The sequence below is a fragment of the Aotus nancymaae genome, unplaced genomic scaffold (assembly GCF_030222135.1).
Source record: "Aotus nancymaae isolate 86718 unplaced genomic scaffold, 86718_ANA_hifiasm-v0.15.2.pri h1tg000027l, whole genome shotgun sequence".
NCBI classification, from domain to species: Eukaryota; Metazoa; Chordata; class Mammalia; order Primates; family Aotidae; genus Aotus; species Aotus nancymaae.
The window spans coordinates 258675-283564 of record NW_026988440.1 but is presented as its reverse complement, the minus strand read 5'-3'; the positions used below and the strand labels follow the sequence as shown (position 1 = coordinate 283564).

The following is a 24890-nucleotide window of genomic DNA, read 5'->3' as shown; positions in this document are numbered from 1 at the left end:
GGCGGGAGCCTGTAATCCCAGCTACTCGGGAGGCTGAGGCAGGAGAATTGCTTGTACCTGGGAGGCGGAGGTTGCAGAGAGCCAAGACCATGCCATTGCACTCCAGCCTGGACAACAGAGTGAGACTCCTTCTCAAAAAAATAAAAATAAAAATATTACCCTCTTCGAGATTTGTACTTTGCTTATGTAAAACAAAACAAAACAAAAACCCTGTTCTTGGACCCAGGAGACACACCCTGACACATCTGGAGGAAGAGGGTCATGCTGTCTGCCACTCATCCTCTCAGGCTCTGAAATAATAGCCGTGTATTTACAGACTCAGAGAGAGAAAGCTACGGTAAAAATGTTCATAAGTAGAACTAGACAAAGAGCAAAAATAAAAGACATAATAAAACTATGTGTTTTAAATTGTATCTCTCCTTTACTTTTTCTCTCCCCTTTCCTTCCTCTGTCTTCCCTCCTTTCTTCAACACGCCCCGCCGCCCCCGCAATCCTTCCCTCCTTTCTCCACTCCCTGCTCTTGATCCCCGTGTATTCCAGCCTCGAGGCCAACACACGTGACCGCGTCCTCCTGGGGCAGATCAGGGAACGGACGCGAGGCGGCGCTGTCTCCGCATTCTGTGAGCCGCAGCGCCCTGGGCCCCGGGGGTCTTGTATCATTTCAGTGAAGGTCACTGCAGTCTTTGATGGAGGGTGTAAATTAGGATCCTCACTGAAGTGGCGAGACCCTGAGAGGCTTTTTCCTGGCCCCTTAGTTGTGGGTTTTCCTGCGGGCGGCGGAGCCTCTTTCCATCAGAACAGCGTAGAGGAGGGCGCTGCCTTCCTGGGGTGACTGAGCAGCAGGAAGCGTTTTCGGATCCAAGAATCCGTGGGCCCCCGTGGGAGGGGCAGAGGCGCATTTCCCTACTTACCCGGATCCGAATCCACCGGGTAAGAATTCAAGCGAGTCGGATTCCAGATCGCGCTCCAGCCAGGACTCGGAATTCCTGCTCCGCGGGTCTGCATTTTCACAGCGGCAGGTGTGAGTGCCCCAAAGCTGGAAACCAGAACCCTAAAGGCAGCTCGGCCCCCCCCAGCCCACAGCGACATTAGTTCGTTTCTATATCAGCAGACACGCTTCATTTTCCATAGACCAGGGCGGGGTGACGGGTGATCCCAGTCTTCGCAGTGAACTGCGGCAGCAGAATTCAAAAAGCTTACGGGCAAGGCGGGGCGCGGTGGCTCAGGCCTGTAATCCCAACACTTTGGGAGGTCGAGGCGGGCAGATCACCTGAGGTCGGGAGTTGGAGACCAGCCTGACCAACATGGAGAAACCCCGTCTCTACTAAAAATACAAAATTGGCTTGACTTGGTGGCTGATGCCTGTAAAGCCAACTATTTGGGAGGCTGAGGCAGGAGAATCGCTTGAACCCGGGCGGCCTAGGTCGCGGTGAGCCGAGATCGGCCATTGCAGTCCAGCCTGGGCGAGAAGAGAGAAGGTCCGTCTCAAAAAAAAAAAAAAAGAAAAAGAAAAAAACTTGCGGGAGCCGAGCGCGGCTCCGCCCTGCGTTCTGTAAGCGACCGCGCTGAGCACTTTCTCTTTGTTTTCCCATTCCAGCAATGGCGACTAAAGTCTGTGAGGAGGAAGTCACTTCTGTGCTCGTGAGTCCCGGAGTCTAAGGCAAGTGCTGTGGGAGAAAATGTAGTTGGTGGGGCAGAGCAGAGGGGGCTGGAGGGGGAGTGGAAAGGGGGGGCTTCGGATAGAAGACCTGGGAGGCTTGGTGGGGGAGGGGATGCCAGGCCTGGGCGATGAGAAGCTACTCACCGGGAGCTCAAGACCATCTCCGCCTCCCCTAGCCCAGGACAGGACTAGCTTCACGTCTCCAAACAACCACTTCTAAATGCCGTGGAACAAACCTTGCATGTTTATTATTATAGAACTGTGAAAAGTCTTTTTGCGGGGGGGTGAGCTGAATGAGACGCTTTGCTGGAGCTGGCACACAGAGAAAGTCCTGGGGGGAGGGTAGACACTGTGGAGGGAAGGGCTTGGGACCTGCATCAAGAGAGTTGGGTCCATCTCCCTCTCTGTCTCTCACTAGGCTTATGATCTTTAGCAGTGAAAATAATCTCAATATTTAGCAGTGAAAATAATCTCTCTAAGGTGGGGAAAGAACCCTGGTCCCTGCAGTGCTCAATAAATTATGAGGATCAAAATAAATTATTAGTGAATGTTAATGGGAAAACTAAGAAATTGTTAAAATTCTCTAATACATTGCATTTTCATCCACAGAAAAGTGTAGGCTAGGGATCATAGGGAAATAGTAATGACAGGTATAGTTCAACTTAAAAAGATGTTTGTGAGGCTGACGAAGAAGGAAATGGACACAGTTCCTGATCCTGGAGGGTTCATAGTCAAATGGGGGAGGGTAGAAGATGGCAGATGACAGCTGGGTGTGCTGGCGCTCGACTGCAGTCCCTGCTACTCAGAAGGCTGTGGTGAGTGGATTGCTTGAGCCCAGGCATTGGAGGATGCAGTGAGCTAGAATCACGCCACTGCATTCCACCTGGGTGACAGAGTGGGAAGAAAAAAAAAAGATTCAAGGCAGGGCACAGTCAGTACCATCAGGAAGGTTGAAACCATGAGCTAGATCAGTTCTAAAACTTGACTACACACTGGAATCACCTAGGGAACTTTAAAAGATACTAAGGTTTAGGTCCAACCTAGGTTTACTGATTTAACTGGTTTGGGCTGTGGCCTGGGAACATGGATATTAAAACTCTCCATGTGGTTCTCTGCAGTAGCTAGGTTTGAAGACCACTGGTTAGATGTCCCAAACACTAAGAGATGTGTGCTGGGGACAAGGCAATTCTCACAGTAGAAAGAGGCTTTCTGGACAGCTTTATTATTATTGAGAATTGAGAATTCATATGCCACATAATTTATCCTTTTAAAGTGCACAGCTTAGTGGCCCACTTTTACTGAAACCCTAGGGAGATGTCACCAGAGAAATGGGGGCGGTGTCAGAGAGCAGGTTTTGGCAGCTGTGGTTTCCATGGTAGAGTGAAAGTGTCATGTGTGACATTCAGCAGAGGGGTGCTGTGGGTGACTTGGAGCACTCTGGTTACAACTGGGGCAGGCACAGTGTTTGGGAAGCCGGTGCAGTAATCCAGGCTGAAGGGAGGGAAAAGCCTAGACTAAGGCAGTGGCTGTGGGATTGAAACAGGGTTGGAGGAGCTGCCTTTGACTCCTGGAGATGAAGGGGAAAGAGGAGATCAGAAGGGACCAAGGATGGTGATGCTCTTAAGAGAAACCAGGGAGGAAGAGAGGATGATGTGGTGGGAGACATGTAGAGAGTCCTCGTGGATCTGTCACATCGGAGGGAACTGTGGTCCTAGAGGTACAGATGTCCTAAGGCAGGCTGGAAAAGGGAGTCTGGAGAGAGCTTGGTGTTATAGTGAACCATGGGGAGCCGCGTCGTTGGCCCTGTGATCACCCAGGGACTGAATAGAGAGGCGGCCCTGAGAGACCTCAGACACTTAGAGGATATTATGGGGTGAAGGGGGACCTGGTTTCGTGTCGAAGGGAGGAGAAGGAGATTCTAAAACTGAAACGTCTAAGAGAGTTTGTCGTCTGAGCGGTTCTCCTGGGGCAGGTGCTTCTGAGAGGCAGAGGTGGCTGAGATCTGGAAACAAGTCTGCAAATCTGGTCACTGGTCTCATGACCAGGAACGCTGTGCGCGGCTGAGGGAGTGTGTTGGGAGAATAACTAGGCGTTGTCTGTCCTAGAAGGAACAAGCCAGTGAGAGCCGGCCTGATGGGGCGACCGGCGAAAGGGGCTTGGTGAGGCGCGCGCTCCTTGGGGTGGGGGTGCGGGGATGGGTGGTGGCGATGCAGGGAGGGCGGCAGGGCCCTGGCCGTGCTCATCAGGTTGGAGCTGTACTCTCAGCTACTCGCAGCTGGTTCCCGCTTTTAGCTGTGCTCCCGCGCGCTCCCACTTTTCAGAACCCCAGGTCTCCCCGGCTACGCCTCCGCATGTCTCGTGCCGCCGGGTGAGCGCGGCCCCGCCCGCCCCTCTCGTGATTGGCCCTAAGTTCCGGGCCTCAGTTTCATTGGATAAGCGGTCGCTAGGGGGCGGGGCAGGTGGCTAAATGTCCACGCGGCCCTCTCCCGCCCTCGGTTCTGCCGGCCGCTGGTTGAACAGCTGAGAGGGTGGCGACGTCGGGGCCATGAGGCTGGGTCGGGTCCTGCTGTTTCTGGCCGGCGCCTTCCCTTTTGCACCCCTGAGAGCCGCCGCTGGTGAGTGGGGTTCCTGGCGGTCCTCGGCGGAGCGGGAGTGGCGGGGCGTTTCCGGGGGTCCCGGTGGGTCGCAGCGAGCGCGGTGCGGTCCGGGCGGGGCTCAGGTGCGGGGTCGGGGGTGCGGGTGCTGGACGCGGCCCGTGGCCGCCACACCTCAGACCTACTTTCCCGTCTCTTTTCTGTCCTCCTCCGGACCGCGCATCACCCGCGCCTGCCTTTTCCTGTCCTTCACTTGCTCTCCTCGCCTCGTCTCGGCCTCCTCTCACTTTTCGTACAAACCAGCCCTTCTGAGACCCCTGGGGTCCCAGGCTATACCCCCACTCGCGGGCTGCTCCTGTGAATGGCATTCGAGAGCCCTCCCAGCTGGGTCGCTGAGGCAGCCACTTCCCCTGTGCTGGGGGAGGCTCTCAGGTCCCTGAAGCCCCGTCCTCTCCCCGGAGCCGGCGTGTTCTCAGCTCTGGGGCCGCCGTCCCTGGAGTTGGGGCCCTCCTTTCTTGGGACCCGGAGCTGGTGCTTCCTGCTGCTGTGGGGCCTGTGGGGCTCCTGGCTCTCACGCTGAAGGGTTGGAGTCTGCAGGCTGCCGGCAGAGGATTCTTCCTGGGACTTCTCTCACCCCCAGTTCATTCTCCCCTGGCTTCTTGCTTCCAGGGTTGGGGGGGGGGTCCTCTCCTCTCTCGCATCCCTCCCTGCTACCGCTGACTCCAATGATCTAATTATAATATATATTATATTTCAAAATAATTATTGTTGAAATAAAATGTTCAGTTATTTTAACATGTACAATAAATTTTTGCTGTGCTATCAACTAGATCTTATTCATTCTAACTATATTTTTGTACCCACTAACCATCCCACTCCCTCACTCCCCACCACCCTTCTCAGAGTCTGGTAGTCATCATTCTATTCTCTCTCCCCATGAGTTCAGTTGTTTCAGTTTTTGGCTGCCACAAGTAAGTGAGAACACGTGGTTTGTCTCTCTGTGCCAGGACGGCTGAATAGTACTCCACATACACATGTGCGCCACATTTTCTTTATCCATTCGCCTGTTGTTGGACACTTAGGTTGCTTGCAGATCTTGGCTATTTTGAATAGTGCCTCAATAAACATGGAAAAGTAGATAGCTCTTTAATATACCAGTTTCCTTTCTTTGAGGTATATGCCTAACAGTGGGAGTGCTGCAGCATATGACAGTTCTATTATGTTTTTAGTTTTGGGGAACCTCCACATTGTTTCCCATGGTGGTGTACTAGTTTACACTCCCACCAACAGTGTTCAGGGGTTCTCTTAAGGAATCCTTGCCGCATTCCTTATTGCCTGTCTTCTGGATAACAGCCATTTTATCTGGGGTGGGATGACATCTCATGGTAGTTTTGATGCATGTATCTGATGACCAGTGATGCTGAACAACTTTTCATATAAGTATTTGCCATTTGCATGTCTTCTTTTGAGAAATGACTATGCAGATATTTTTCTCATTTTTAAATCGGATTATTAAATTTTTTTCCTATAGAGTGGTCTGAGCTCCTTATATGTTTTGGTTACTAATCCTTTGTCAGATGAATAGTTTGTAAATAGTTTATCCCATTCTTGGCTGGCCTCTTTACTTTGTTTATTGTTTCCTTTTCTATGCAGAAGCTTTTTAACTTGATATGATCCCATTTTTGCATTTTTACTTTGGTTGCTTGTGCCTATAGGGTATTACTTAAAAAAATCTTTGCTCAGTTCAATATCCTAGAGAGTTTTCCCAATGTTTTCTCTTATAGTTTCATAGTTTGTGGTCATAGATTTATATATTTAATCCCTTTTGATTTTTTTTTAATATGGTGAGAGATAGGGATCTAGTTTCATTCTTCTGCATATGAATATCTAGTTTCTTCAGCACCATTTATGGAAGAGACACTCCTTTGTCCAGTGTGTGTTCTTGATACCTTTGTTGGAAATGAACTCACTGTAGATGTATGGATTTGTTTCTGGGCTCTTTGTTCTGTATCATTGGTCCGTGTGTCTGTGTTTATGCCAGTACAATACTGTTTTGGTTACTGTAACTCTGGAGTATAATTTGAAGTTAGATAATGTGATTCCACTAGTTTTGTTCTTTTTACTCAGAAGAGCTTTATCTATTCTGGGTTTTTTGTGGTTCCATGCACGTTGTAGGATTATTTTTTCTATTTCTGTGAAAAAATGTCATTGCTGTTTGATAGGATTGCATTGAATCTGTACATAGCTTTGTGTAGTATGGATATTTTAACAAAATGGATTCTTCCAGTCCATGAACAAGGAATATTTTTTCCATTTTTTGTGTCCTCTTCAATTTTTTGCATCGGTGTTTTATAGTTTTTATTGGAGAGATCTTTCACTTCTTCAGTTAAGTTTATTCCTAGGTATTTTATTTTATTTGTAGCTATTGTAAATGGGATTTGTTTGTTTGCTTGTTTGTTTTTGAGAAGAAGTCTCACTCTTTTGCCCAGGCTGGAGTGCAGTGGCACAATCTCAGCTCACTGCAGCCTTCACCTCCCAGGTCCAAGTGATTCTCCTGCCTCAGCCTCACAAGTAGCTGGGACCACAGGCAAGTGCCACCACGCCCAGCTAATATTTTGTATTTTTAGTAGAGGCTGGGTTTCACTGTGTTAGCCCGTGGTCTGGATCTCCTGAACTCATGATCTGCCTGCCTCGGCCTCCCAAAGTGCTGGGATTACAGGCATGAGCCACCGCGCCTGACTGGGATTCGTTTTTTAAATTTCTTTTTCAGATTATTTGCTGTTGGCATATAGAAAAGCTAGTGATTTTTGCATGTTGATTTTGTATCCTGCAACTTTACTGAATTTGTTCTTCAGTTCTAATAGTTTTTTGATGGAGTCTTTATTTAGGTTTTTCAAAATATCAGACCCCACAATCTGCAAACAAGGATAATTTGACTTTTTCTTTTCCAATTTCCATGCCCTTTATTTCCTTCTCCTGTCTGATTGCTCTAGCCAGGACTTGCAGTACTGTGTTGAACAACTGTGGTAAAAGTAGTCATCCTTGTCTTGCTCCAGATCTTAGAGAAAAGGCTTTCAGTTTTCCCCCTTTCAGTACGTTACTAGCTGTGAGTTTGTCATATTTGGCTTTGATTGTTGAAGTCTGTTCCTTTTATAGTCAGTTTTTTGAGAGTTTTTATCATGAAGGGATGTTGCATTTATCAAATGCTCTTTCAGTATCATTGAAAATGATGGTATGGCTTTTGTCCTTTATTCTGTTGATATGATGTATTATATTGATTGATTTGTGTATGTTAAACCATCCTTGCATACCTGGAATACATTCAACTTGGTCATGAAGCATGATGTTTTTAATGTATCGTTGAATTTTGTTTGCTAGTATTTCATTGACGGGTTTTTCATCGCTGTTCATCAGGGATATAGGCCTGTCGTTTTCTTTTTTTATGTGTCTTTGCCTGGTTTTGATATCAGGATATTCCTGGCTTTGTAAAATGAGTTGGGAAGTATTCCCTCCTCTGTTTCTCAGAGCAGTTTGAATAGGATTGGTATTTCTTCTTCTTTAAATGTTTAATTGTGGTAAATTGTGAATTATATAAATTTTACTGTTTTAACCACCCTTAAGTGTACACTTCGGTGACATTAGATACATTCACATTTTCATGAAACCCAAAACTCTGTACCATTCATCAGTAACTCCCCATTCCTCCCTAACTCTGGCCCCTGGTAACCACTATTCTACTTTTTGTTTCTATGAATTGGACCACTCTAGGTACCTCATTTAAGTAGAATCATGTAATGTTTGTCTTTTTGTTTCTGGCTTATTTCACTTACACTATTTTCGAGGTTCATCCAGGTTGTAGTGTGGGTCAGAATTTCATTCCTCTTAATGATAAATAATACTCACTGTATGTGTGTACCACATCTTGGTTATCCATTCCTCAGACAATGGACACTTGTTCCACCTTTTGGATGCTGGCAATTATGTTGCTATGATAATGGGAGGCCAAATATTTCCTCATGTTCCTGCTCTTATTTCCTTTGGATATATACCCAGAAATAGAATTATTGGATCATATGGTATTTCATTTTTTTATTTTTAGAGGAATTACCATAGTGTTTTCCATTGAAGGAGGTGTGCCATTTTATATTTCCAGAAGCAGTACACAGGGGCTTCAGTTTCTCTACCGTGTGTGTGTGTGTGTGTGTGTGTGTGTGTGTGTGTGTAATAGCCATCCTGATTGGTTTGAAGTGGTATCTCATTGTGGGTTTGATTTGCATTTTCCTAATGACTACTGATATTGAGCATCTATCTTTTCATGTGTTTATTGATCATTTGTATATTTTCTTTGAAGAATTGGCCATTCAAGACTTTTGCCCATTTTTGCCCCACATAGCTTCGCTTGGCTACTTTGCCCATTTTTGAGTGAGTTGACTGTTTTGTTGTTTTTGTCAGACTTCTTTATGTATTCTGGAAACTAATCTCTTATCAGATATGTGATTTGCAATATTTATTTCATTTCAGGGGTTGATTGCTTTTTCGCATTGATGCACAGATGTTTTAATTTTCATGAGTCTAATTTGTCAGTTCTTTCTATTCTCTCTGTGCTTTGGTGTCATACCCATGAAAGATCTGTCAAATTCTGTGTCATGAAGACTATTCTCAATGTTTTCTTCTAAGAAATTTTTTTAATTGCATTTTAGTTTTTGGGGTACATGTGAAGAATGTGCAAGATTCTTGCATAGGTACACACATGGCACTGTGATTTGCTGCCTTCCTCCCCATCACCTATATCTGGCATTTTTCCCCATGCTATCTCTCCCCAACTCCCCACCCCCTGCTGTCCCTCCCCTATTTCCCCCTAACAGACCCCAGTGTGTGATGCTCCCCTCCCTGCGTCCATGTGTTCTCATTGTTCAACACCCGCCTATGAGTGAGAACGTGTGGTGTTTGATTTTCTGTTCTTGTGTCAGTTTGCTGAGAATGATGGTTTCCAGGTTCATCCATGTCCCTACAAAGGACACGAACTCATCGTTTTTGATGGCTGCATAATATTCAATGGTGTATATGTGCCACATTTTCCCTATCCAGTCTATCATCGATGGCCATTTGGGTTTGTTCCAGGTCTTTGTTAATGTAAACAGTGCTGCAATGAACATTCATGTGTATGTGTCCTTATAGCATAACGATTTATAATCCTTTGGATATATGCCCAGTAATGGGATTGCTGGGTCAAATGGAATTCTATTTCTAGGTCCTTGAGGAATCGCCACACTGTCTTCCACAATGGTTGAACTAATTCACACTCCCACCAACACTGTAAAAGTGTTCCTATTTCTCCACATCCTCTCCAGCATCTGTTGTCTCCAGATTTTTTAATGATCACCATTCTAACTGGCGTGAGATGGTATCTCAATGTAGTTTTGATTTGCACTTCTCTAATGACCAGTGATGATGAGTATTTTTTCATGTTTGTTGGCCTCATGTATGTCTTCTTTTGTAAAGTGTCTGTTCATATCCTTGGCCCACTTTAAATGTGAAGAACGTGCAAGATTGTTGCATAGGTACACACATGGCACTGTGATTTGCTGTTTATTTTTTTCTTGTAAATCTGTTTTAGTCCTTTGTAGATTCTGGATATCAGCCCTTTGTCAGATGGGTACATTGCAAAAATGTTTTCCCATTCTGTTGGTTGCTGATTCACTCTAATGACTGTTTCTTTTGCTGTGCAGAAGCTGTGAAGTTTGATTAGGTCCCATTTGTCTATTTTGGTTTTTGTTGCCAATGCTTTTGGTGTTTTGGTCATGAAGTCCTTGCCTACGCCTATGTCCTGAATGGTTTTGCCTAGGTTTTCTTCTAGGGTTTTTATGGTGTTAGGTCTTATGTTTAAGTGTTCAATCCATCTGGAGTTAATTTTAGTATAAGGTGTCAGGAACGGGTCCAGTTTCTGCTTTCTGCACATGGCTAGCCAGTTTTAAGTTTTAGTTCTTGAGTTAAGAGTTTAGATCTTTCATTCACTTTGAGTTAATTTTTGTATAGAGTGCAAATTAAGGGTCCGATTTGATTTTATTTGAACATCCAGGTCCCCCAGCACTATTTACTGAAATGTGGACTGACTCTCTGAGACCCTGTCACCTGCCCACCCCAGTGGACACTAACTGGTCCATGCACTTGCTGTCCTGAGGCCTTGTCATGCTGTCATGCCACTCTTCCACTTTGGACCCAAGCCCACACCATTGCTTCCCTCTGGGATACTGACCCCACTATAAACTTCTCTGGGGCTACAACCTTCCTGTTCCTTGTGCCTCATGGCCACCCCCTCCCTTGCCCCACCATGCCCATGATGAGTCTTTTCTTGAGGCAGCTACCCTTGCCTCCATCTCAGTGTCACCTGTGCACCACAGCCAAACTGGACATGGGTCCCTCTTAGCCTGAGTCCCTTCCCATTCCCCACCTCCCCTCTGGCAAGACCTTCCTTCCACCACTGCCTTCATGCTCCTCCATTGCCCCTGCAGGGCAGCCTCTCCCTGTAGTCCTTATACCCTCAGGGGGCCTGTGGCCACCCTGCCCTGGCACCTGGCCTACAAGTTTGCCATCTCCATTCCCCCTTCTTCCATTCCTCAGTCCCCTCCTCTATCCACCCACCTTCCCAGTTTTCCTTGTATATGAAACCCTCATTCTTGTCCCTTTGCCCGTGTGCATTTCCTGCCTCCTCAGGAAGGTCGGGACAGCAGACCTGTGTGTTAAGCATCGATGTGAAGTTACTTCCAGATAGAAGTTTCATCTGTGATTTTCTCTTCCCCAGAGCCCCACAGCCTTCGTTATAACCTCACAGTGCTATCCCGGGATGGATCTGTGCAGTCAGGATTTCTCGCTGAGGTACATCTGGATGGTCAGCTCTTCCTGCACTGTGACAGGCAGAAATGCCCTGCAGGGCCCCAGGGACACTGGGCAGAAGCAGTCCTGAGAGCTGAGACCTCAAACACAGAGATCGAGGACTTGAGAGAGAATGAGAAGGACCTCAAGATGATCCTGGCTTATAAAAAGGGGCAGAAAGGAGGTGAGAGTGGGCAGGGAGGGGCAAGAGTGACGGGAGAGGCCTTTTCCAGAAAATTTAGGGGCAGAGAGCAGGGACCTGTCTCTTGCCACTGGATCTGGCTGGGGCTGGAGGTGGGAAAGGGGGATCAGTGGAGCTAAGCAGGAAGGTGAGCCAGCACTCAGCCAGCACAGGGAGGCACAGAGGAGAGCCAGGGAGGGATCCCGGCTGGGCTGAGTTCCTCACTTGGGCAGGAAGGTGAGGGGTTCAGGAATGGAGAAGTCACTGCTGGGTGGGGGCAGCCTTGCATTCCCTCCAGGAGATTAGACTCTGTGAGATACATGAAGACGGCAGCACCAGGGGCTTCCGGCATTTCTACTATGATGGGGAGCTCTTCCTCTCCCAAAACCTGAACACTCAGGAATGGAAAGTGCCCCAGTCCTCCAGAGCTCAGACCGTGGCTGCGAACATCATAAATGGCTGGGAGGAAGATGCCCTGAAAGCTGGTGCTGTGTTGGCAAACTGCCTGTGGAAACTACGACGATATCTGAAACCTGGGGCGGGCATCAGGAGAACAGGTACCGACCCTGGGCAGGGGCACCCCTCTCCCCATGGTTCTGCTAGGGTTGCCTCACTCCCCAGCTCTGACCAGGGAAATCCTCCCTGTGCTATGGATGCAGGCATTTCCTGTTGGCATATTGTGTCCTGATTTTCCTCTCCTGTCAGAGCCACTGGATAAACACAGTGGGTCTGAGACTGAATCATTCAGTGTTGTAATCTGGGAAAGCAGGGGGTCCTCCGATGGAATCCTGAGCCTGGAGTGGGTGTCAGGCAGGAGAGGAAGCCTTCAGGGACAGGGCTGCCCCATCTGCCTCCGAGCATGCCCATCCCAGAGAGTTCCCTACTGGCCCCAGACCTAGGAGTCCACCCCTAACATCCCCCTCCTCAGCATCATTGTGGGGATCCCAGAACTTAAGGCTGCAGTCCCGAGGCCCATCCTCCTGCCAGCCCTAGAGGAATTGGAGCACAGGGTGAAGACAGACTTACAGAAGGTCTGGGGTCTGTGAGGGCTTCAGCCAGAGTGGAAAAAGTGGAGAGGACCATCCCTGTCCCCTGCATCTCCCTTAGAGGGGAGCAGGGCTTCACTGACTCTGCACTTTCTTCACCAGTGCCCCCCATGGTGAATGTCACCCGCAGTGAGGGCTCAGAGGGCAACATCAATGTGACATGCTGGGCTTCTGGCTTCTATCCCCCAAATATCACACTGACCTGGCATCAGGATGGGGTATCTTTGAGCCACGATGCCCAGCAGTCGGAGGGCATCCTGCCTGATGGGAATGGAACCTACCAGACCTGGGTGACCATCAGGATTCGCCAAGGAGAGGAGCAGAGGTTCACCTGCTACATGGAACACAGCGGGAATCACAGCACACACACTGTGCCCCCTGGTGAGCCTTGGGTGACCCTGGAGAGGGTCAGCTGTGGCTCTGCCCAGTGTGTAACAAGTGCCTTTTTTCAGGGAAGAGGCTGGTGCTCAGAGTCAATGGCCAGCCAATCTATATGTTCCTGCTGCTGCTGTTATTGCTGCTGTTATTATTCTTCTCTGTGTCCGTCATTACAAGCAGAACAGAACGTCATCTGCAGAGGGTCCAGGTGAGAAAAGGGGGCAGTGGCTGGAAATGGGAGCGCTCCTGTCTGGGCAGTAGCATCCCCTCATTGCTCCTGCACAGATACGCATGTAGGTGACGAGGCTTCTGGAACAGAGGTTGGAAATTGGGGTATTTCGGAGGAGCACGGGAGCCACATCTCCATCTATACCCCAAAATCCTTCCCAAGTGAGGGCCAGGCCAAGGCCCTCAAATGTCTAGCTGTGGCCTCTTCCTGCTGCAGGTGAGCAGTGGGCAGCAGGATGGTGCCTGTTCTGTCCTCATCCCAGTCTCTCTGTCTCTAGGGCTCACTAGGGCACGTCCAGGAGGGGTGAGTTGGGAATCACATGCAGAGTGCTGAGGGCCTGGATGATCACAGCCTCAGAGGGAGCAAATAGTAAAGACAGCTGTGATCTGGGGAGGGCTAGAAACTGGAGAGGAATCTGAGGGGAGGCAGTGCCCCTAGTCCCTTCCTCTCTGCATCCCTCTCCCCGGCTTCTCCAGCTATTTGTGTGGGGAGACAGCAAGGAAGTGATACATGATGCCTGGACTGGGGGCCCTGCCTGTGCAGGCCCTTGGAGGCCCTCTTGTAACAAGGAGGGTCCTGGTGGCACACGGCCATCTCTGTCCACTTTGCAGCTCCTCATGCACCTCCTCCAGGAGCTACCTCAGGGGTGTCATGTCCTCTGTGTCACTCAAGGCCATACTCTTTCCAGATTCCCACCAGATGATATAGACAAGTAGATAAGCAGATGTCTGTGGGCCATTTGAGGAGCGGGGCCCAGCCCCTCATCAGGGCAGCTGCGGTCCCTGTTCTCATCCTACCTCAAGTGTTTTCTTCTCCAGTCCTGGGGACCATGTTTCTGGGGCTTTGTTCTGTGCTCTGTGGCCTGACCTTGCCCTCCCTGAGGCTATTTCCCTTGCTCAAGGTGGTCACTGCCTGGTAAGTTTGGAGTAAGGGATGGTCAGAATCATTTCCCCCACAGTCAGGTTGTTTGACAGGAGATGAAAAGAGAAAGCAGGAAGTTTTGTGTTTCTGCAAAGAGAGAGGCAGTGCAGGGGACAGTGAGGGGCTGGGGCGTCCAGGAGACCTGGGTCTTTCTGGGTCTTTCTATCATTTCCCCACTTCTGTGTACCTGGCGGTAGGGGTGGTGGTTTCTCATCATTCAACCTAATTGCACTGTCTGTTTGCCCCTCAGCCCTGGGCAGATGGGAAGGTTCATGCCCTGCCCTGCAGCAAGAGGGCCCCGTCCAGGAGGCATCCGCAGCAGGGGCAGAGCAGGTGTGTGGTGGCTCCTGCTCTCACCTGCGGTGTCTCCTGTAGAGGGATTGTCAGTTCTGGTTTTCTGTGAGCTTAATTGGTTTCATCACAGGTCACTGAGGTTTGGCCAGGAAAAAGGTATGAAAGTCATGTGCCAATGTCTCAAAATTCCTGCTTTCAATGTTGATGTCTCATAAAGATGTTCATAATGTCAGCTCTATGATCGTGATAGAATTTCCTCCAATACTGATGTTGTAAAGCATATTAAATGAAACAGGAACTCAAATTTGGAGCTCCCTCTCCAGGAGAGTCTGTGTGGGAGATGGTGGCTGTGGCAGTGGCAGTTCCCACGTGCAGCGGGTAGACAGAGGCAGCCTCAGGCTAAGGGGTCCCCCTACTCCACATGGAGAAAATCCCTTGCAGGTTGCAAGGGCAGTGTCCTGGGTGGAATCCCAGCTAGAGACAGAGCAGGAAGGCCTCACAGCCTTGCCAAGCAACAGCCCTGGGGTGGAGCTGCGTTTCCAGGGATAAGTGGACCAGGCAGGAGCAGTGGTGACTCAAGAGCAGGTCACAGGCCTGGTGGGTGCTGAGGGTCAGGGGAGGCCGGGCCTCCTGAAGCAAGGGTGGAGGTCCCAGGGTCAGGTGCAGATCCTGTGGCAGCCACGTCTTTCCAAGCTGAGCCTGCCAGGCACCCCCAGGCTTCTTGATGGGGTCCCCAGTTAAGAGATGCCTGCTCAGGGCTGGGAGTGGAGGAACGCCAAGCCGCAGGTATAGGGCAGAGCCCATGGTGGGCAGGGCCTGCCCTGGTGTGCAGGTGACTCTGCAGGAAAAGAGGGCCTGGGGACTGAGGGCAAGGGTCAGGGCTTCTCTTTGGGGAGGGCTCTCACTCTGACAGGACTGGTCAGGCCTGAGAGGAGGGGAGGGCACTGAGTTCCCTCTTGCATCTTGTCCTTTAGTCTTGGGGCCCTTTCACTCCCTGCCCAATGGGTGCTGGGCACAGGGAAGGTGCTGAGGTTGATGGAGTGATGGAAGGGAACTGTCAGGGGCTGGGAAAAGCAGGTGGGAGGAAGAAAAAAGTGGGGCCCTCATCTTCCCTCAGAGGAAGGGAGACTCTGATTTTGGAGCAACCGAAGAGAGAAAAGTCCTCAGGGAAGAAACACAATACTCTGCATGCAGTGGAGCATTCACCAGTTTCTCTCTTTTCTCCAGAGCTCATGAGTCTGCAGGTCCTGGATGAACACGTGGTTGGGACAGGAGACCACAGGGATGCCGCACAGCTGGGATTTCAGCCTCTGATGTCAGCTCCTGGGCTCACTGGCTCCACTTAGGGCGCCGAGACTCTGCAGCCAGGCGGCTGGGATTCAGCTCCCTGCCTGGATCTCACCAGCACTTTCCCTCTTGGTGCCTCAGTTTCCTGACCTATGAAGCAGAGAACATAACACCATTTATTTCTTGTTGTTGGAGGCCGCAAAGTGTTAGTAGGCATGAGGTGTTTGCAACTGTTCCATAGTAGTTCGTATCATCATTTCCATTGTTTCTGTATTATTTTATATATATATATTTTTTTGAGAGGATGTCTCACTCTGTCACCCAGGTTGGAGTTCAGTGGTGTGATCTCAGCTCACTGCAACCTCTGCCTCCTAAGCTCAAGCAATTCTTGTGCTTCAGCCTCCCGGGTAGCTGGGATTACAGACGCACACCACCACATCCGACTAATTCTAGTATTTTTCATAGAGACCGGGTTTTGCCATGTTAGCCAGGCAGGTCTCAAACTCCCCACCTCAGGTGATCTGCCTACCTCAACCTCCCAAAGTGTTGGGATTACAAGCATGAGCCACCTGGCCCAGACTGTTTTATTATATTTTAATATATTACATGTACAGTAATTAGAATGTCATAGGTGAGCTTTATGAGTGTCTTGGTGATGACTCCTCCTGACAAGCCTAGGACCAGCTATCTTGTCACCTTGAGGTTCCCTTACCCCCGTCACAGTCTTATGCATTACTCCATGTCTACTCTGTGTGCAAAATTTTATAAGATAGATGTTTACTGCCTCTCTCCAGGAAGAGAAAAATAAATGTATTCAGGTGCTCTTTGACACAGCATTTAATGGTAAAGAAAGAAACAGTATAACTGGCCAGTGCTCAGCATCCTGCAAGTTCAGAACTACTGTGAATACAAAATAAAAAAAGGTCCTTCCCAGAATGGGAGTCACTCCTGTATGTGGTGGCCCTGGGACCACAGACCTTCCCTGTCACACCTCTTCCATGAGGGTCCTTTCTGCAGTGACTGTGGTGGTTTCCTATTTCACTTGACCCAGTGTCCTGACACAAGAGACAAGTTGTGTCTGCAACTGTTCCCACACTTGGAGGAAACCTCGATGGTGTCAGTACATGAGAGACATTTACTCATTACAGGTTATTTTATTATTTATTAAATATGTATTTTTATTGTATTTTATTGGCAGCACAATAAACCAGAACACAGTGAACCTAGAAATCACATCCACTTTCTTGTGTCCAAAAGTCCTTACCAGGGAGGTAACAAAATGACAGTCCCTGTTAGAATTCAGGATCCAGGGAGAATCAGACAGGCTGGGCAGAATGATTTTTACTTGGAACCTGGAGGATAAGCAATAACCTCTCTCCACCCTGAAGCAGAGCCCCAGCACCCACCTCCTGGGTGCAAGGGCAGCATGGTCCATGCTCTCCCTGTCCCAGATCAGATACAGCCCTGAGATCTGCCCATCTTTCCTATCTGGGATTTCTGCATTGAACACCACCCTGAGTCAACTTTCCTGCAAAGCAGAAAAACATGAAGTTGGACCATGTTGGAGGAAGAATGGTGTCATCTTCACCTCTGGAGAGATCTCTGTCACTGTGTTCAGGGAAAGGACCAGCCTCACTCCCTATGCAGAGAGGAGGCTCTGGCTGTGATCGGACCTGTGGAGAGATGAGGACCTGCTCCCTCTACAGTGATGGCCAAGAACCTGCAGGTGACAGGGAAAGCTTCCTCTCAGTGTGTCCTATCAGGTTCTTCCAGGCATCATGGAATAGACCCAGGACATTGCCTCCAGTGACATGACCACACCCAGAAGTGAGGTGGCCCTGCCAGGGGCTCCTGGGGCTGCCACTTGTTTTGGGAGCTCAGTGTCTAGAGAGGGGTGTGGAGAGTAGGCTTTGTGCAAAACATAACCATGACCTATAAATTATTTTACGCTTCATTAGCTTTTTTGTCATAAAATAAAACAGGTACCAAAGAGAAAATCTGTCTGAAAATGATGCCCTTTAATAAAAGGTAACCACACTTTAACCATCAGAGAGATAGAAGTTTGTCAGCCAGCCCAGAAACCCCATCATCTGCCCCAGCTCAGTGATAAACTCTTCCCTCCCCCACAGAAAATCACAGTCTCTTTTATGATCGTCACTTCTTTGCTCTATTTTATATTTTCATCATCTAAAATTGTAGTTTAGTTTTACCTTGGAGTATTTTTTAGTGTTCTTTTTTTTTCTATATGTTCCTCCTTGAAATTTATATTGTCTGGTTGAGTTTTTCATAGTTTGCATTTTGCCAGCTGCACCCCAAGGAGTAGTTTAATATACACCTTTTTAATCTGTGCTTTGTATAAATTGGTAGTTGGTTGCAGAGATTTGCTTATACACAGGCTTGATTTTTTTTCTTGAGTACTTTACTTTGTTTATGGCACTGCATTGTATTCTTACATTAGAAGGAAGAACTTACCTATTTTTATTTTATTTATTCATTTTTTAAATTTATTTATTTATTTTTACCGTACACTTAAATTTGGCCTTTGCTGTTCGTTGGCCAAATCTGTTAATTCATTAAAGGTTACAAAAGAGTTCTAGTCTCAGTCTCTCATTCCTTCCTCATTTACTAGCTGAATAACTTCTAAAAGAGGAGATTTACCCTCTTCTCTGTTTTTTCACTCAGTAGAAACTTGTTTTTTGAGAGAAGAAGCCAAGCATCCACTCACCTATGACCCAGCAATAGCACTCTTAGTTAAAACTGGTCGAAATGCATGTGTGTTTGCCAAAATATATGAAAAATTATTCATAGCAGCACAGGTTGTAAAGCCTAGATACAACACAGCTGTCCATCGACAGTGGAGGGACAAGAGTATGAGCCATGTATAAAGTGGAGCACTTGATGGCCGTGGGAGTGAACAGGCTGTGACCACACACAGCACGATGATGAGCCCAACAAAGATGATGAGGCCGATGACATGAAAACCACGTGTGATTCCATTCAGTCAGAACGGCAGAACTAATCTACAGTGTTAAAAATCAAGAGAGTGGCTACTGAAGGGTGAGGAGGGTGGTTTATGAGTGAGTAGGACTCGGGTGTTTCTTGGAGGCAGGAAACCCTGTGGCTTGATGAAGATGTTGTTTACCTGAGTTTTCACTTGGTCAAAACCCACTGCCCACCTATGATTTGTCCCCCTTCCTCCATGCATGTTGTCCATTCAAGTACACATTTCTGGTGTTTTGAAACAGTTATCTCCAAACTAACATAGAATTTCTCCTACTACAGGTCCTTAAAAATGCTACATTGAAAATACCAGTAAAAATTTTTTTAAATTCCAGGAAATGAATGCCCATGACTCAGATATAAAGAGGAGAATCTACAGCAAGAGCAGTCAGCTTGGGAACTGACACCAGAACAGCTTTGGAAATGGCTGTCGAGCCAGGAACTAGGAATCAAAACCCAAACAGAGTCACAGGAGGTGAAGGATGTGAAATGATGCCCCAGTAGTGCCTGAATGAATGAATCATGGGCAGTGGCGCATGGGTTCCCTGGCCAGTCTGGAACTTGGAGAAATTAAAGTTGGAGAATTAGGGAGTGGAAGAGTGAAGTGTGCACTTCCCATGTGAAGAGCGTGTGAAGATAGAGGTTGCATTTGAATACCCACCAGAGGGTCTCCAAGGGGCTGGGGCTCCCTATAACCAGGTGGGTGAGATGTCTTGATGGATGATGCCTCTCAGGTGCACGGGGCTTGCTCGTAGAGTCCCTGCACAAAGTGACCACGGTGGCTGGGGCAGACACTGCATGAGCACAGCAATTGACTCGCCATTCACCAAGGCTGACCTGGCAGCTGCCACTGCTGAAGACCCAGCCCACCAAAGGCAGCTGTTTCTTTAAACAGAGAAAAAAACAGGCAATGTCAATTAGGAGCAAGACAGTGTTATGACAGATAAATATGTTCTGACAAAACATACTAATAAATACACATGATAAACATATGTTATGACAAAATAGTGTTATGACAGATAAATATGCCACTGCAGCTATCGTGGAGATGTAAACAATCTTGAAATTATTTTTTAAAAAATTATGTCAAAGGAAAATACTTAGTACAAACAAAGAAGTTAAACAGTTGTAAAAATTCTATTTCTGTTCAGCTATAACAAGATTGTTTCACAGGGAAGTTCTACTAAATCTTCAGGGAACGTTATTGGACTTATTTAACATATTCAAGAGAAAGGGCCAATATATGGAAAGCTAGAAAACTCACTTTATTAGATATGAATAGTGCTCATTCTAAAGCCAGTTAGGGAACAAATAACAAAGAAACATAATAGAAAAATCACTATTAATCATTGGATGTAAAATAGATGAGAAAAATAGCAGACTGTGTTCATGATGTATCCTAAGAAAGCAAGAATATTTAAACTTTAAATCTTTTAATGCATTTTGCCACTTAATCCAATAATTTAAAAAGAGACAATCATATTTCCCTAGATCAGAAATCACTGCAGATGAAATTCCACACTACATCTGCCCTACATTTCTTCAGTTATCTCCACTTTTAAGAATTCGTGATCAGTGCAGCACCGTTCAATCAGCAAAGACAAGGAATCAACCTAGATGCCCCTCAACAGTGGACTGGATCAAGAAAATGTGGTACGTGTGCACCATGGTGTGCTACCCAGCCACAACAAGAAGAACGAAATCATGTCCTTCATACCAACGTGGGTGGAGCTGGAGACCATTATTCTAAGCAAATTAATGCAGGAACTGAAAGCCAAATCCCACATATTCTCACCTATAAGTGGGAGCTAGACATTGTGTACACACGGACACAAAGAAGGGAACAGATGACACTGGGGCCCACTTTAGCAGGGAGGGTGGGAGGAGGGGAGGATTAAAAAACTACCCATCGGGTATTGTGCTGATTACCTGAGTAACACCCATGATACGCAATTTACCCATGTAACAAACCTGAAAGTGTATCCCCTGAACCTAAAATAAAAGTCGAGAAGACAAAAGAAAAAAAGAATTCCTGATCAGATTGAGCCCACCTAAATAATCCAGGATAATCTCCTCTCTCAGTGTCCACACCCTAACCATGTCTGCAGTTCCTTTTGTTATGTGAGATTATGCAACCAAAGGTTCTGGAGCTTAGGGTTTGAATATATTTGTGGGGCCATTATTCTGCCTACTACAATTATACGGTGGCTGAATGAGGTTTAACATTAGTCTAATTAAACTCCTAGAAGATGAAAGGAGAGTGACTAAAAGGAGGTATTCCATAACGAGGTGATGGCAAACGATTAAGTAAAGGTCTACACAGCCCCATGAATGAAAGGAGATCCACATCGGCTCAGACTGCACTGGAACTTCAGACGGTAAAAACACAGTGATCTTGAAAGCAGCCATGGAAGAAACACAGATCATTTAAAATGCATCTGGATTGGAACGTAGCTGACATCTCTCCGTGTCAGCCACAGTAGCCAGAAGAGACATCAGCATTCACCAGCTGAGGGAAAGACCAACGTTAAACTGGGAATCTGTGGCTGGCAAACCCACCTTTCAACAATAAAACAAAAGGCCAGGCACAGTGGCTCACATCTGTAATCCCAGCACTTTGGGAGGCCGAGGCGGGCAGATCACTTGAGGTCAGGGGTTTGAGACCAGAGTGGCCAAGATGGCGAAACTCTGTCTCTACTTAAAATACAAAAGTTAGCTGGGCATGGTGGTGGGCTCATGTAATGCCAGTTCCTCAGGAGACTGAGGCAGGAGAATCTCTTGAACCCGGGAGGCAGAGGTTACAGTGAGCAGAGATGGCTCCACTGCATTCCAGCCTGGGCTACAGAGAAAGACTCCATCTCAAAAACAAAAACAAAGCAAAAAAAGAATCAAACAAAGACTTTTAATATAAATAAAACTGTCGGTTTTTCAGCAAAATACTTCCTCTACAAATATTTAGAATGTCACTAAGATATATTAAAAAAGAAATAAAGCCTGGCGGGGTGGCTCATACCTGTAGTCCCAGCACTTCTGGAGGCTGAGGTGGTTGGTTCACCTGAGGTCAGGAGTTGGAGACCAGCCTGACCAACATGGAGAAACCCCTTCTTCACTAATATTACAAAAGATTAGCTGGGCATGGTGGCTTATGCCAGTCATCCCAGCTACTCGGGAGACTGAGGTAGGAGAATCATTTGAACCCGGGAGGCAGAGGTTGCAGTAAGCTGAGATCATGCCATCGCACTTCAGCCTGAGCAAGAAGAGCGAAACTCCCTCTCAAAAAAAATTAAAAAGGGAGGAAAGGAAGACCAAAAAATGAAAGGAAGAGAAACAGAAAATTAATTGGTAATCATAGATAAATGGAAATTAATACCATTATTTTAAAATATTTAAAATATAGACTTCAGGCGGAAGATCCGAGATCACCACTTAAGGGCAGCTCAGGATTGCAACTCCCAGTGAAAACACAGAGGGTGAGTGGATGCCGCTTTTCCAGATGGATTTTTATCACCCACAGACCAGGAGAATCCCAGGCGGAGGAGCCCTACGGGTCACCAGCGCAGCTGTTTTGGCCTGCACAGGTGTTTTGCCAGTGTCCCGGTGTGGCAGTTCTCCGTACAAAGCACACTGGTCTGGGTCTGGCGAGTGGAGGTCTGGGAAGCCACAGATGCCCATTCATCTGATTAAAAAAGGAGACTGAAACAGGGAGCCAGGCCAGGAGATTCCCGGGCAAAAAAAAAAGCACCACGAATCTCAGCACCGCTGTTTCAGTCAGCTCAGTGGGTCACCGATGGGAAAGCACACAGATCCTGGAGCCTTTTCAGCAGGCAAGAGGGTCGACAGTTCAACTAAAAGGGAAAAAAATGCTCAGAGGCAGGGAGCCAGGTGACCAGGCTCGGCTGGTCCCACCCCCACAAAGAAAAAACAGCAATTGGAAATGCTCTGGGTTGAGACCTTCACAGCAAGCACAGCTGAACCTGGGATGGTCCAGCTCTATGGGGGAGGGGCTTCCACCACTGCCAAGGTAGTTCACCATTGCTGAGGCAGCCCAATGCTGCCAAGGCAACCCATCATTCCAGAGAGAGTTCACCATTACAGAGGTGGGCCACCATTGCTGAGGCAGTTCTAACTACGCCCATATAAACAGGACTGCAGGGAAGTTCACACGGCAGCTGGGCAGAGCCCACAGCAGCTCAGCAAAGACTCTTCAGGCAGACAGTGACTAGCCTGCCTCCTAACTGACCAGGGCAGCCCTGAAAAAAAGGCAACAGCATAACAGAAATTCCTAAATAAAGCCCTAACTCCCCAGGACAGAGCACCTGGGGAGAAAAAAGGGGTGTATGAGTTCAGCTGCTGCAGACTTAAATGTACCTGCCCAGCAGCTCTGAATGAACAATGGAGCTCACAGCTCAACTTTTGAGCTCCTATAAAGGACAGACTGTCTCCTCAAGCAGCTCCCTGATGCCCATATATCCAAAGAGTCACCTCATAAAGGAAAGATCAGACTGACATTTCACGGACATCATTCTGCGACAAAGATAGCAGAAGAAGAAACTGGTAGCAACCCTTACTGTTCTGCAGCTGCTGCAGGTGACCCCAGGCAAGCAGGGCCTGGAGTGAACCTCAGCAGTCCTACAGCAGAGGGGCCAGACTGTTAGAAGGAAAACTAAGAAACAGAAATAACTTCATCATCAGCAAACCAGACGTGCACTCAGAGACCCAATCTGAAAGTCAGCAACTACAAAGACCACAGGTGGATACATCCACAAAGATGGGAAGAAACCAGTGCAAAAAGGATGAAAACACCCAAAACCAGAACACCTCTCCTCCTGCAAAGGATCACAACTCCTAACCAGCAAGGGAACAAGGCTGGATGGAGAATGAGTGTGATGAAATGACAGAATCAGGCTTCAGAAGGTGGGTAATAAGAAACTTCTCTGAGCTAAAAGAACATGTTCTAACCCAATGCAAAGAAACTAAGAACCTTGAAAAAAAATTTGAAGAAATGCTAATGAGAATGGACAACTTAGAGAGGAATATAAATGAATTGATGGAGCTGGAAAACACAACACGAGAACTTCACGAAGCATGCACAAGTTTCAACAGCCGAATTGACCAGGCAGAAGAAAGGATATCAGAGGTAAAAGATCAACTCAATGAAATAAAATGAGAAGGCAAGATTAGAGAAAAAAAGGGTATCAGGGAATGAACAAAGTCTCCAAGAACTATGGAGCTATGTGAAAAGACCTAATCTATGTTTGATAGGTGTACCTGAATGTGGCAAAGAGAATGAATCCAAGCTGGAAAATACTCTTCAGGATATTATCCAGGAAAAATTCCCCAATATAGCAAGGCAGGCCAATATTCAAGTCCAGGAAATACAGAGAACACCACAAAGATATTCCTCAAGAAGAGCAACCCCAAGGCACATAATCGTCAGAATCACCAGAGTTGAAATGAAGGAGAAAATGTTAAGGGCAGCCAGAGAGAAAGGCCGGGTTACCCACAAAGGGAAGCCTATAAGACTTACAGCAGATCTATCAGCAGAAACCCTACAGGCCAGAAGAGAATGGGGACCAATATTCAACATCATTAAAGAAAAGAATTTTCAACCCAGAATTTCATATTCAGCCAAACTAAGTTTCATAAGTGAAGGAAAAATAAAAACCTTTGTGAACAAGCAAGTACTCAGAGATTTCATTACCACCAGGCCTGTCTTACAAGAGCTCCTGAAAGAGGCACTACACATAGAAAGGTACAACCAGTACCAGCCACTCCAAAAACATACCAAATGTTAAACAGCATCAAAACAATGAAGAATCTGCACCAACTGATGGGCAAAACAGGCAGCTAGCATCATAATGGCAAGATCAAATTCACACATAACAATATTAACCCTAAATGTAAATGGACTAAAAGCCCCAAACAAAAGACACAGACTGGCAAATTAGATAAAAAGCCAAAACCCATCGGTGTGCTGTATCCAGGAAACCCATCTCACATGCAAGGATACACAAAGCCTCAAAATAAAGGGATGGAGGAAGATTTACCAAGCAAATGGAGAGCAAAAAAAAGCAGGAGTTGCAATTCTCATCTCTGATAAAAGAGACTTTAAAGCAACAAAGATCAAAAGAGACAAAGAAGGACATTACATAATGGTAAAAGGATCAATGCAACAAGAAGACCTAATGATCCTAAATATATATGCACCCAATACAGGAGCGCCCAGATACATAAGGCAAGTTCTTAACGACTTACAAAGAGACTTAGACTCCCACACAATAATAGTGGGAGACTTTAACACCCCTTTGTCAAGATTAGAGAGATCAACCAGACAGAAAATTAACAAGGATATCCAGGACTTGAACTCAGACCTGGAACAAGCAAACCTAATAGACATTTACAAAACCCTCCACCCCAAATCCAAAGA

At 47.1% G+C, this 24890-nt stretch overlaps 1 protein-coding gene and 1 long non-coding RNA gene across 3 annotated transcripts; both read left to right on the top strand.

The window, feature by feature from the left end:
* The first annotated feature begins 600 nt into the window (after positions 1–600).
* On the top strand, positions 601–11142 carry LOC105728073 (uncharacterized). Of its 2 annotated transcripts, none has more exons than XR_010344155.1 (3): positions 601–1021; positions 1598–1660; positions 11057–11142. It is a non-coding gene; the product is annotated as an uncharacterized LOC105728073 (long non-coding RNA). The 2 variants fall into 2 exon arrangements; XR_010344156.1 differs by having other exon boundaries at positions 601–1478.
* A 44-nt stretch (positions 11143–11186) lies between these two features.
* On the top strand, positions 11187–15497 carry LOC105708304 (MHC class I polypeptide-related sequence B-like). The gene is made up of 5 exons (XM_064380582.1): positions 11187–11311; positions 11590–11865; positions 12457–12735; positions 12807–12940; positions 13018–15497. The coding sequence occupies exons 1-5, from the start codon at positions 11278–11280 to the stop codon at positions 13027–13029; spliced, it is 735 nt and encodes a 244-aa protein (XP_064236652.1). The 5' UTR covers positions 11187–11277; the 3' UTR covers positions 13030–15497.
* The last annotated feature ends 9393 nt before the right edge of the window (positions 15498–24890 follow it).

Excerpts from the sequence above, each read along its gene's own strand:
- LOC105708304 (XM_064380582.1), top strand. The coding sequence starts at position 11,278 with ATGATCCTGGCTTATAAAAAGGGGCAGAAAGGAG. Across the intron at positions 11,866-12,456 it reads GGCGGGCATCAGGAGAACAG|TGCCCCCCATGGTGAATGTC; the intron begins GTACCGACCCTG and ends TTTCTTCACCAG. Across the intron at positions 12,736-12,806 it reads CACACACACTGTGCCCCCTG|GGAAGAGGCTGGTGCTCAGA; the intron begins GTGAGCCTTGGG and ends GCCTTTTTTCAG.